Source organism: Hordeum vulgare, chromosome 5H (assembly GCF_904849725.1).
Source record: "Hordeum vulgare subsp. vulgare chromosome 5H, MorexV3_pseudomolecules_assembly, whole genome shotgun sequence".
Classification (NCBI taxonomy): domain Eukaryota; kingdom Viridiplantae; phylum Streptophyta; class Magnoliopsida; order Poales; family Poaceae; genus Hordeum; species Hordeum vulgare.
Genome location: NC_058522.1, coordinates 484,958,705 through 484,972,497, shown reverse-complemented (window position 1 = coordinate 484,972,497; position 13,793 = coordinate 484,958,705). Strand labels below are relative to the sequence as shown.

Sequence of the window (13,793 nt, the reverse complement as noted above, 5' to 3'; positions counted from 1 at the left end):
GAACCGTTTATACTGTTGGCTTTCTCGCGTCGAGATCTTCATAAGTAGATCCCATGTTGATAGGTTTTGACGAACTTTTTTTTCACGAAAAAACCGAAAGAAAAAAACCGGACGAAAAAAACCAGAAAACACGTCTTCTTTCATTTTCCGAGAGGCACGGGTCGTGCCTCTCATGAAGGCAAAACTGCGCGTCTCACGGAAGCAAAACCGTGCCTCTCACGAAAAAAGAGAGAACAAAAAGCAAGTTTTTTCCCTTTTTGGGAGAGGCACGGGCGTGCCTTTTGCAAAGGGCAAAATCATGCTTTCCACGGAAGCAAAACCATACCTCTCGAAAAAAAAAACAGAAAACGCGTTTTTTCCCTTTCAGGAGAGGCACGGACGTGCCTCTCCCGAAGGCAAAACCGTGCCTTTCGCGTAAGCAAAACCGAAAACTCCTAAAAAACACGATAAGACCGGTGAAAAACAAGAACACCAAAAAAACCCACTCTAAAAAGCCGAAAACACGTATGAAAAAAAGAAAAAAAGTAAAATACGAAGGGAACGTTCGGAACGCGACACGTGACGACGACTGAGAACGCGCCAAATGGCGGCGCGCGAGGGTGATCGTTGGGAGGCTTCCGAAGGAGTGCTCGCTAACTAGTTGCTCTCCCGTCCGTACAGCTAGGAAGAAATAGGCCTCTACGCCACCCTCCCGACAAGGGTCCCGATATGCGGCCCCTTTAGCTCGGTCCAGGATAACTCACCAGAGGTAACCAATTTGGCGATCCCTTGCAAAAGAAAAAAAGGGAACGAGGAGCATGCCGATGGGTGAAACCGTGAAAGCGATGCGACAACTCCACCACATCAGCTATAATTCTCCATTAGGTTGCACTTTCATCTTCAACATCGCTACCGTTTTCCCTCCTCCTACAACCTATGCTCCACGTAGTTGTTATCCGTTCTAATTCTGTTATTCGCTATTCATTTGTTGCAGGTTTGGTCATTACAACCGATCTATAGATATGGGTGATTCTTGGAATCTAGATATCCATAATTGTTATATTACTGTGATGTTGCCTGATGCATGATTGTGGACAAAGGTGCACCTAAGCCGCACATGCTGGTACAAGGTCATCTAATCTAAGATATCAAGTATAGCCATGGATGTATCACTCCTAATCTGGCTTAGATTCAACATCTAGATCAGACATAGGGAACACAAGACCTCTAATTTGATTCCCTAGAACATGATGACATATGTAATTTTACTTGCGTTTGTGATTTCTTTTGATCATGAAGTGTCAATTAACATCACAACTGAATTGATTTATGGTGTGCCTGTTGGAAATATGCCCTAGAGGCCATAATAAATTAGTTATTATTATATTTCTTTATTCATGATAATCGTTCATTATCCATGCTATAATTGTATTGATTGGAAACACAAATATATGTGTGGATACATAGACAAAACACTGTCCCTGGTAAGCCTCTAGTTGACTAGCTCGTTGATGAAAGATGGTCAAGGTTTCTTGACCATAGACAAGTGTTGTCACTTGATTACGGGGTCACATCATTAGGAGAATCATGTGATGAACAAGACCAAATTATAAACGTAGCATGTGATCGTGTCATTTTGTTGCTATTGTTTTCTGCATGTCAAGTATTCATTCCTATGACCATGAGATCATGTAACTCACTGACACCGGAGGAATACCTTGTGTGTATCAAATGTCACAACATTACTGGGTGACTATAAAGGTGCTCTACAAGTATCTATGAAGGTGTCCGTTGAGTTAGCATGGATCAAGACTGGGATTTGTCACTCCGTGTGAAGGAGAGATATCTCAGGGCCCACTCGGTAATACAACATCACATATAAGCCTTGCAAGGAATGTGACTCAAGTGTGAGTCAAGGGATCTTGTATTACGGAATGAGTAAAGAGACTTGCCGGTAACGAGATTGAAATAGGTATAGGGATACCGACGACCAAATATCGGGCAAGTAACATACCGAAGGACAAAGGGAATGTTATACGGGATTATATGAATCCTTCGCACAGATGTTCAACAGATAAGATCTTCGTAGAATATGTAGGATCCAATATGGACATCCAGGTCCCACTATTGGATATTGACCAAGAAGTGTCTCGGGTCATGTCCACATAGTTATCGAACACACAGGGTCTGCACACTTAAGGTCCGATGATGTTTTTAGTATAGTTGAGTTATATGTGTTGGTGACCAAAGGTTGTTCAGAGTCCCAGATGAGATCAGGACGTCACGAGGGTTCCGGAATGGTCCAGAAACGAAGATTGATATATAGGAAGTTGGTGTTTGGATTCCCGAAAGTTTTCGGGCATTGCCGGCAGTGTACCGGGAGTGACGAATGGGTTCCGGGGGCCCACTAGGTGGGCCCACCACGCCCCAAGGGGTCCACGTGGGTTTATTGGATGCACAATAAGTTATAATGGACTGACAAAGTCATCCAAGGAAACCCCATGAGGAAAAAGTGAAAAATCCAAAAGAGGTGGGAAAATAAGGAAGGAGTCCTAATCCAAGTGGGATTGGAGAAGGACTCCTCCCTCCCACTTCGGCCGACCCAAGGAGGGCCTCTTTGGCCGGCGTCCTAAGGGCTTGCCCCACCCCTTGGCTCCTCCTATATATACTTGAGGTTTAGGGCTATTTGAGACACAACTTTGCCACATGCAACTCAAACCTACACCTCGTAATTCTTCCTCTAGATTAGATTTCTGCGGAGCTCGGGTGGAGCCATGCAGGAATAGATCATCACCAACACCGGCGCACCGTCTCGCTGCCGGAGAACTTATCTACTTCTCTGTCTCTCTTGCTGGATCAAGAAGGCCGAGATCGTCATCGAGCTGTACGTGTGCTGAATGCGGAGGTGTCGTCCGTTCGGCGGTAGATCGAAACGGATCGTGGGACGGATCATGGGAGGACGATGATTTGAATCACGAAGCTGTACCACTATATCAACCGCATTCCTTAACGCTTCCCGCTGAGCGACCTACAAGGGTATGTGGATCAAATCTCCCTCTCGTAGTACACCGGAGTCGTATAGTAGAGTAGTCATTTGGAATATTTCCAAATAGCACGTAGTAGCAGCATCTATAGGATGACATAAAGATTTTTAAATCACACACAGATCTGAAAGGTTCAGAACCGTTGACTAAAACCTCTCTCGCAAGCAAGACGTGATCAAACCCCAGAACTGTATGGGTGTTGGATTCGTTAAAATCACATAGTGATGTGAACTAGATTATTGACTCTAGTGCAAGTGGGAGACTGTTGGAAATATGCCCTAGAGGCAATAATAAATTAGTTATTATTATATTTCTTTGTTCATGATAATCGTTTATTATCCATGCTATAATTGTATTGATTGGAAACACAAATACTTGTGTGGATACATAGACAAAACACCGTCCCTGGTAAGCCTCTAGTTGACTAGCTCGTTGATCAAAGATGGTCAAGGTTTCCTGACCATAGACAAGTGTTGTCACTTGATAATGGGGTCACATCATTAGGAGAATCATGTGACGGACAAGACCCAAATTATAAACGTAGCATCTGATCGTGTCATTTTGTTGCTATTGTTTTCTGCGTGTCAAGTATTCATTCCTATGACCATGAGATCATGTAACTCACTAACACCGGAGGAATACCTTGTGTGTATCAAACGTCACAACATTACTCGGTGACTATAATGGTGCTCTACATGTATCTCCGAAGATGTCCGTTGAGTTAGCATGGATCAAGACTGGGATTTTTCACTCCGTGTGACAGAGAGGTATCTTAGGGCCCACTCGGTAATACAACATCACATATAAGCCTTGCAAGCAATGTGACTCAACTGTGAGTCAAGGGATCTTGTATTACAGAACGAGTAAAGAGACTTGCCGGCAACGAGATTGAAATAGGTATAGGGATACCGATGATCAAATCTCGGGCAAGTAACATACCGAAGGAGAAAGGGAATGTTATACTAGATTATATGAATCCTTGGCACAAAGGTTCAACCGATAAGATCTTCGTAGAATATGTAGGATACAATATGGACATCCAGGTCCCGCTATTGGATATTGACCGAGAACTGTCTCGGGTCATGTCTACATAGTTCTCAAACCCGTAGGGTCTGCACACTTAAGGTTCGATGATGTTTTTAGTATAGTTGAGTTATATGTGTTGGTGACCGAAGGTTTTTCGGAGTCCCAGATGAGATCATGGACGTCATGAGGGTTTCCGAAATAGTCCGGAAACGAAGATTGATATGTAGGAAGTTGGTGTTTGGATTCCAGAAAGTTTCCGGGCATTGCCGACAGTGTACCGGGAGTGACGAATGGGTTCCGGGGGCCCACTGGATGGGCCCACCACGCTCCAAGGGGTCCATGTGGGTTTATTGGATGCACAATAAGGTATAATGGGCTAACAAAGTCATCCAAGGAAAGCCCATGAGGAAAAAGTGGAAAATCCAAAAGAGGTGAGAAAATAAGGAAGGAGTCCCAATCCAAGTGGGATTGGAGAAGGACTCCTCCCTCCCACTTCAGCCGACCCAAGGAGGGCCTCTTTGGCCGCCGCCCTAAGGGCTTGCCCCACCCCTTGGCTCCTCCTATATATACTTGAGGTTTAGGGCTGTTTGAGACACAACTTTGCCACGTGCAATTCAAACCTACACCTCGTAGTTCTTCCTCTAGATTATATTTCTGCGGAGCTCGGGCGGAGTCTTGCAGGAATAGATCATCACCAACACCGGCGCGCCGTCACGCTGCCGGAGAACTCATCTACTTTTCCGTCTCTCTTGCTGGATCAAGAAGGCCGAGATCGTTATCGAGCTCTACGTGTGCTGAACGCGGAGGTGCCGTCCGTTCGGCGCTAGATCGGAACGGATCGTGGGACGCATCATGGGACAACGGTGATTTGAATCACGAAGCTGTACCACTACATCAACCGCGTTTTTAACGCTTCCCGCTAAACGATCTACAAGGGCATGTGGATCAAATCTCCCTCTCGTAGATGAACATCACCATGATAGGTCTTCGTGTGCGTGTGAAATATTTTGTTTCCCATGCAACGTTCCGCAACAGTGCCCACCTATGCATTTCCTCGTTATTTTCATTCAATTTCGATAGGCGAGGTTCCGATGAAATTCACAGGCAAAGAGATGATCCTCAACGACGACGTGGACATTCTAGTTTTGTTCCATCTCGTCCAAGAGTTTGAGAAAAGGCCTGAAGAAAAAGCGCCGCAGTCCACAGTTGGTTGACTTTGTGCATTCCGGACAATACAGCTCTCAGCGACAAGATGCTCATGAAGGGCTACTTCGCCGAGGTACAGACATAATTGGGTAAAACAATTTTTTATGATCCTCTAGCACGTGTTCCAACTTCCACCTTTCCTTTTCACTTTCGTAGTTTCTCTGTGCATCAACAATGGCCCGATCAACATCATCAGCGGGCTCATCTGACGCCTCTTCTTCAACTTCCCTCATTGTAGCACCATCGTATTCAGGGAAGCTAGGATAGTTGTCATCATCCTCTTCTTCTTTATTGTCTTCCATTATAACCCCTCTTTTTCCGTGCTTGGTCCAACAGTTATTGCCAAACATGAAACCAAACTGAAGCAGGTGGCTGTGAAGGATATTTGAGGTAGAGTAATCCTTATTATTCTTATGGACACCACATAAATCCATTCCGCTTGTTTGCCTGAGCCACACACATAAAATTATGGAGCCCACTAATGAACTCGGGAGAGCGTTGGTCATCGTATATCCATTGCAGCTCATCTTCATTACGCAACATAGAAGTGACCAAATTAATACAAGTTAGTCACGTTAAAACCAAAGTACAGTAGTGACCAAATATTATTACTACACAAATATATACATAAATTTCATACATACTACTCACAAAACACATACAACTATCTAAACCATTTCAATGCAACAACAAATGCGATCAAAATCGCAACTTAGGTAATAATTGATCCAACAACATAATGATACCAAGCCTCTTTATTAATGACATATTTTTAATCTTTCTAATCTTCAAGCGCATTGCATCCATCTTAATCTTGTGATCATCGACAACATCGGCAACATACAACTGCAATTTCATCTTCTCTTCTTCAATTATTTTATTTTCTTTCAAATAATCGTTTTCCTTTTCAACTAAATTTAACTTCTCGACAAGAGGGTCGGTTGCAATTTCCGATTCACATACCTCCTAGATAAAAATATCTATGCCAACTTGATGGGCATAATTGTCATAAACAAGAAATGAAACAAATAGTTATAAAAGATAATATACCACATCCTAATCATAAACCGAACGAGGGCCGATGGGGACGGATATAAAAATATATATAACAAATAATCATACAAGTAAGAAACTTATACAAGTAACTATCTAAATCATGCAAATAAGTTTTTTTTACAAAAAGGATAAGAACAAGAGGCTCGCCAGGGTGGTGTCGGCGACGGGACGACGCAAGCGATCGACGACGGTGAGGACGGGTATGGAAAGGAACTAAGTAAACCACACCTACACATATGCAAACTAAGAAGTTAATTTGAGCTCAGATTGCATATAAATGAAATAAACTCCCACATAATTACTTCCAAATTAAACACACACAAATCACTATACTTATAGAGCATGAAACAAGCTAAACCAGCAATGAAAGATGAAAGAATGAAGTTGCTAACCTTTTAAAAGCCTTGAATAGATGGGGTGCCGCCAATCTTTACAAATATTGGCAAAAATGGAGGATCAACTCGAGCTTGGGGAAGGAAACATAGAGGAAAGAAAGCTTGGACTCGGGCAGGATGAAACAACTTTGGAAGACTTTAGTCCCGGTCGGATATACCAACCGGGACTAAAGGTCTATCTTAAGTCTCGGTTGGTGATACCAACCGGGACTAAAGGGGCTCGCAGGGGCCTCAGCCTACCGCAACCCCTTTAGTCTTTGTTGGTATCACCAACCAGGACTAGAGGTCCCATTTGAACCGGGACTAATCCTGCCCGCGTCCCCGTCTGCTCCTTGCCGTTGGAACAGGGACTAATGCTCACATTAGTCCCGAGCCCAAACCCGACCTGGACTAGCGCTACTGACGAAATGTTTGTTTTCTACTAGTGTATCTATCCTAACCACCCGTTACTCTCGTGACGTTTTTCAAGATATGTGCTTGATAGGGCTTTACCGGGTTTTATTACTTAGCATGGGTATTGCAATACTTTTCAACTACTTGCATCATCTAAATTTAATAAAAAAAACTATGTCCCTCTTTCAACACTTATTTTATGTAAAAATATATGATTTTTTCAATTATTCAATCATAAAAATAGATGGACATTGCAACACGCGCCACCAACGATCTAATATATGCTATAATCATCATTTGTATCACATAATAACATATACATATTGTATCAAGACATTATTTGGTATGAAAATTTACATCTTTAATGTTTATACCCTTATAATGATTTTTATGGTATGCAAGATACACCTGTGAAAAATACCTTTGTTACATTGTGCATGACCGAAACAAGAAGAACATTCCAATTTTCTCCTGAAAAAGCGCCTAATATATGCTATAATCATCATTTGTATCACATAATAACATATACATATTGTATCAAGACATTATTTGGTATGAAAATTTACATCTTTAATGTTTATACCCTTATAATGATTTTTATGGTATACAAGATACACCTGTAAAAAATACCTTTGTTACATTGTGCATGATCGAAACAAGCAGAACATTCCAATTTTTCTCCTGAAAAAGCGCCCCTCTAGTACATGAAACCCACACAGGAAAAATGGGCGGCTGATGCCTAGTGGCAATCGGACATGGGACATGCAAAATCTATACATATTACTGTAGTTCTCACTGAGCTTGGCATCCATTTTAGCACTCCCCCCGTTCCATAATATAATTGCGTTTTGACACTATACTAATGTTAAAAACGCTCTTATATTATGATAGTGTTAAAAACACTTTTGTATTATGGGACGGAGGAAGTAGATGAATTATAATTGTGCTCGTGATCATGCACATTGTTATTGTTCATGTTGATATCAATATTCAGATATAGAGATTAACTCTATTTGGTCTGCCACATGAACTATCTCAACTCATCTCAATTAGAAGTGCTCGTTCTATTCTAAATTTTCTTTGTCAATGGATCATCGTGAAGACGTAAATCGACCTCTCTCATGACCTAGCAATTTTGACCCTCGGATTTTGCGTTTACGTAATTTTTAACCTTCTTTTCAACCTCGAGTTTACTGCAACCTGACCTATCTGTCCTAATCGGCCGCTATTCTCGTGACAATTTTCAAGATATGTGCCTCATAGGGCTTTACTGGGTTCTATTACTTAGCATGGGTATTGCAATACTTTTCAACTATTTGCATCATCCAAATTTAAACAAATAATTATGTCCATCTTTCAACATTTATTTTATGCACAAATATATGACCTTTTTTACCACTCTATCGTAAAAATAGATGGCCACTGCAACACGCGTCATCGACGATCTAATATATGCTATAACCATCATTTGTATCACATAATAACATATACATGTTCTATCAAGACATTATTTGGTAGGAAAATTAACATCTTCAATGTTTATAACCTTATGATGATTTTCATGGTATGCAAGATACACCTGTAAAAATACCTTTTTTTTATATTGTGATGACCGAAACAAGCAGGAAATTCTGTTTTTTCTCCTGAAAAGGCTCTAGTACATCAAACCCACAAAGGAAAAAAAGGGTGGCTGATGCCTGGTGGCAATCGGACGAAGAGTTGACTACGTGGGACACACAAAATCTATAAATATTAGTTCTCACTCAGCTTGACATCTCTTCTAGTAGATATAATTGTGCTCGTGATCATGCACATTGTTATCAGTCATGTTGATATTAATATTAATATTCAGATATAGAGATCAACTTTATTTTGGTCTGTCACATGAACTATCTCACCTCATCTGGATTAGAAGTGCTCGTAGCACTCTTAATTTTATTTTTCAATGGATCATCTTAAAGATCGGCAGCTAGCTCTGTTCTTCCTTAGCTACTTCGTTCTCCTTCCCCACTCTCTCTTCCTCTCTGGAATCTTGTATCCTAAACACTACTGTTACTAGTTAATCGGGATAGTCGTGAGACATAAGTGTGTTATTTTTTTGGCCAAAGGTCCTAAAGCCATGTATTAAGTATCACATGTCCTTACAAACACACCCTTACATGAAAATAGAAAACACAAAGTCTTAGGGGTGTTGAAATATTCTTCCTCCTGCATCCACTGGTGGCATGCCGTGAGCATAACTTGATAATGCCTCCGGGACTCCACCTCGACAGAGTTAAAATTTGAAAGCCAGGACCATGTATAACCAGCGGCCGAGAAGTCATCGATGCAAACCAGGAGACGATGGTTGCCGCGATCTGCAGAAACGTTGAATACCGTGAAGACCATGAAAGTTGACCGAATCCAGACGGATCCACTAGAAAGCTAAACCGGCCAGATCCTGGAGGACCCATCGGAGATATAGCTCCACACGACCCCTGCGAGTGGAAGACAAACACATGGAACGAGGATAAGGTAGGGAGAACATTATTCCTACGTTAGGGCAGCTTGGTCGCTTCACGGCCCCAAACCTAACACGAGGACTCCCTAAAGAAAAACTAGAGAAAAACACCCATGCCAATGTACGACGGGTTTGGATCTGACGTCGAGCTTGCTAGCATATAAAACCGGGCATCGACGCCTCTTCCGCGATGATCCAGTCGAACCGGACCATCGATGAACATCTTTGCGTTGGGTCCCTTCGGCCGTCACCGGCTCACCAACGCCGTCGGGCACCGCCTGAGAAGGCCTCTTCTCGATCACACATCCCCGCCACCTTCACAACAGCTCCCTAGCAACTCCATAACAGAGCCCCATAAACCAAACCTTCCAGCCACTGTCGCGCATGCTTTGCCTGGCGGCACGCCCTAGCAGCGACGAGAGGGGCAAATGACCAGTGGTGGCTAGGGTTCCTGAGTCTCCCACCTCATCAATTTCTTGTAAAAACGATTCGATCTTGATTTGTAGGTTGTTGGGTGCAGAGATAGTGTGTTCCTAAGGGTGCTTCCAATGCATCGGTACTAAAATAAGGTGCTAAGCACATTAAATGACTTAACAACTAATGCCCTCACTGCATAGGTGCTTAATTTATTGTTACTAAGAATCCTTTATTTATTGATTTAACAACTAAAATATTCATGCATTGATGTGTTTCTTTTCTTTAAGTGTTTTGCCTGCCCAGGTGTTTTGGCTCTCGGGTGCATATGCACCTGGATGAACAGTACCGTGAAAAATAATAGTAAATGTTTTCAGAAAAATCTGAAATTTTTTGTAGATGATTGTATTAGTGTCGCACACTTGCATGCCAATTTTCGTGCAATAAGGAGCAGCGGTGTTTCATCAGAAAAAATAAATTTAGGGTGACATTTTGGGGTAACTTTTGGTGTTTAATTTGTTTTTTTTGCACAAGCCAAAATGTTTTATCTTTTGTCTCAGAATTTACAGGTAGCATTTGGATGTGACAAAGTACACAAACAAATTTTGTCTTGATTTTTTTTTTCATTTCAAACTTTTTTTTGGCCCGGGGAGCATATGCTTCCGGGAGCCGAATTGTATTTCCGTATTTTGCCTAGGTTCACGCGTTTGCCATTGTTTCTTTCTGGGGTTATCAGGCCTGTGCCAATGCTAATTTTTTTAGCACGGTTTCATAGGTATTTTGATGACGTGGCATACTAGTTAACAAAGAAAGAGACTGGGGTTGTATCTTAGACTATTCATAATGGGAGTAACATATGTAGTAACATAGATGCCACAGAAACAAAAATATGATGTGACAACTAATTAATAAGAAGAGAGAGAAATTGAGTAACTTAGCTAGTTACTCATACTAGGAGTAACATAACGTATCAAGACAAGATGAGTGTATAAACTAATAAATGCAAGACACAATGTTACTAACCCTATGTTACTATCCATTATGGAGGTACTAACTTATACTACTCCCTCCGTTTCAGTTTATAAGTCCGGCACGTGTATCTACATTGTCAATTTAACTAACTTAATAAGAGGCGTATATTACAAAAAATATATCATTAGAAACTTTAGATGTTCTATTTTCTAATGATATAATTTTTATGTTAAACAACATATTTTATATAAATCAAATTAAAGACCTAGGTACACGTGCATGCCTTATAAACTGTGATGGAGGTAGTAGTAACATATGCACGTTACTACTCTATGTTACTTCCCATCGTGAGTAGTCTTAGCTAACATACAACCCTTGCACGTGGATATAGACAAAAAATGGTTCTAGCCCAATCATATGAATGCATTACCCTAAATTATTAAATGTAGATACAGCTCATAAGAAACAATGCATTGACATGGTTGTACTACTATGATAACGTGGTAAGAGACGATGCATTGTCACAAGCCTCACACTTATCTCTCCACTTAATTACCTTGTCACATTAAATTTTTTACCAACATAACAGCCTTAACACCTATGTAAGGTGAAGCATTGAGAGAGGCCTAACAAAGTGGTAAATATTCATCCAGCAGAAAAGAGAGAACACTAATGATAATATTCAGTTCGTGCAGAATTAAATGCATACAAGAAGCATTGACCTCATCCAATAGTCACTTTCACAAACACGGAAAAGCAAAATGACCATGAAACAGAAACGCCCTCAAGGAAATACTCCCTCTGTGAATTAATATAAAAACGAGTAATTTAGTGAACTAAACATTTTTATATTAATTTACTCACTGAGTACAACCAACTCTTTCATTTCAATCCCGAGATAAAATAAAAAAAATTGAAAAGGTTGCACCGCGCTCGAGAAAAAGAAGACTATCCTACATACTCCCTCCGTCACGGTTTAAAAGACGTGCATTGAAATTCTCTAAAACCTAGGTGGTTATTGATTGACTGTAAAATGAGTTAAAAAATAGCATTCACACTACGCATGCATAGAAGTAGCATATCAAAGTACTAATTAGCTGCTAGAAATAAATGTAATGCACCTTAAACCTTGTGTGTTATGAAAATGCACGCAAACTTAACCGTGTCTTCCAAACCGTGACGGAGGTAGTTCGTTCTCCCATGAACAAACTTAGAGCAAGTATAATAAGGTACAGTCAGCAGGCTGTAAGGATTAAAATACTATATTTTTGCTGAGTTGGATGAGAGAGAAGAGGAGAGAGAAGGGAAGCGGGCTCTTCGTGAAGAGCCAGCTCTAGCACGTGCTCCTAGGTGCTTTGTGAGAATGAAAGGTGGACCATATATGATAAAATTAGTACTCTTTTATAGCTAACTATTGTACAAGCTAGCTATAAGGTAGGCTATTATAGCCAGCAGTTGGCTATAGTATTAACCATGCTCTTAATCGCAACGAGATTATACAGTCACCAAGAAACCCGCGAACGCCAGAATCAAGACGAACACCGGAGCCAAGGCGTACGTGGTGGTTGCCGTTGCCGACCCGCTGGACGGCGCCGGTGCTGGTGACGGCGCGTTCCCCTTCTCCAGGTTACCAGCAGCCTCCTCAGTCGACGGGCCACCGGCCACCGGGGTCGGCGCGGCCTCGGGAGCGGTCTCCGTTTCTAAGTTGCTAGTAGCCTCCTCGCCCGACGGGCCACCGGTCATCGGAGCCGGGGCGGCGTCCGTCGCTCCGGCACCGGTGAGCACGAGACTGCCCTTCGCCTCCAGGTTCTCCGGCGTGAACGCGTGCTTAGCCGGCACCCCATTGGCCACCATCGACCCTACCTGCCAGATGTGGTTCACAGCTTCCATGCCCTTGGGCAGCTGCAGCGTGCCGTAGAGCCGCACCTTCCCGTCGGCGCCCTCGTCGGCGGCGAGCTCGGCGGCCTCGAACGCGATCGGCGTGGACCACGCGCTGAGCGGGCGGTACCCGGTGAGATTGTACGTGTTCACGACGTATGCGCCGCTGCTCTTGAAGGCGACGAGCGTCTGCGCGCCCTTCATGCCGTCGCCGGTGGGGTTGATCCCCCAGGCCACCCAGCCGGCGCCGCTCGCGCCGGGCGGCTTGGCCGCGAACGCCAGGGAAAGCGACGAGGTCGCCGCGTCGTAGGTCCAGTGCAGCGAGGCGCCGAGGGTCGGGAGGTCCGCGCACGTCGCGTAGCTCCTGCCGGCCGGGAACTCCTCGCTCTCGCAGGCTCCGCCGCCGGCCGGGAGCATTGCCGCCGGTGACGCTGCCAGCAGCAGGAGGGCCAGCTGGAGAATGGAGCGGCGCCCGTGGTGCATCGTCGTCAAGGATGCCATGTCTTATGGGGGCGCGAGGTAAAGACACCAGCTACCTAGAGGTTTTTGAGTTGATGTTTGGAGAAAATCGCACACTCATGGTTTATATAGTAGGTAGGGAGCTCGAGAATAAGCCGGCCGGTGATAGCTGTTAGATGTGTATAGCCTTTTTTCTATATATCTCTATTGTATAAGAGGTTTTGTTGGATCTGTGCAATGTATCTTGAATAGTTGACCTGGGATCTCACGTTCTCAACCATTTCATAGCCATCAGGTGGTCTCGAAAGTACATGAACCCTTGTAATGCATGTCATTATATCAATAATGGTACGGAAAGTAGTAGTTTTGTTTGGTGTAGTGCATTCAGTTTAGTATATGTTGTGAGTGTAAGGCACGATGGAGGGAACGGAAATGGTAACCTAAGCATATGCGTCATCGATCACATCTCAA

At 43.0% G+C, this 13,793-nt stretch overlaps 1 protein-coding gene across 2 annotated transcripts; it reads right to left on the bottom strand.

Moving 5' to 3' along the window:
* Nucleotides 1-11,525: 11,525 nt before the first annotated feature.
* Nucleotides 11,526-13,413, bottom strand: LOC123397494 (auxin-induced in root cultures protein 12-like). 2 transcript variants are annotated; one of them, XM_045092021.1, is made up of 2 exons: nucleotides 12,464-13,413; nucleotides 11,526-12,194 (listed from the first exon to the last, which is right to left on the bottom strand). In XM_045092021.1, the coding sequence occupies exon 1, from the start codon at nucleotides 13,362-13,364 to the stop codon at nucleotides 12,480-12,482; it is 885 nt and encodes a 294-aa protein (XP_044947956.1). In that variant the 5' UTR covers nucleotides 13,365-13,413; the 3' UTR covers nucleotides 11,526-12,194; nucleotides 12,464-12,479. The 2 variants fall into 2 exon arrangements, with proteins under 2 accessions (XP_044947956.1, XP_044947957.1); XM_045092022.1 differs by having other exon boundaries at nucleotides 11,526-12,198; nucleotides 12,468-13,413.
* Nucleotides 13,414-13,793: the final 380 nt, after the last annotated feature.

Bases quoted from the DNA above. Each gene is read 5' to 3' on its own strand.
- LOC123397494 (XM_045092021.1), bottom strand. From the start codon at position 13,364: ATGGCATCCTTGACGACGATGCACCACGGGCGCCGCTCCATTCTCCAG.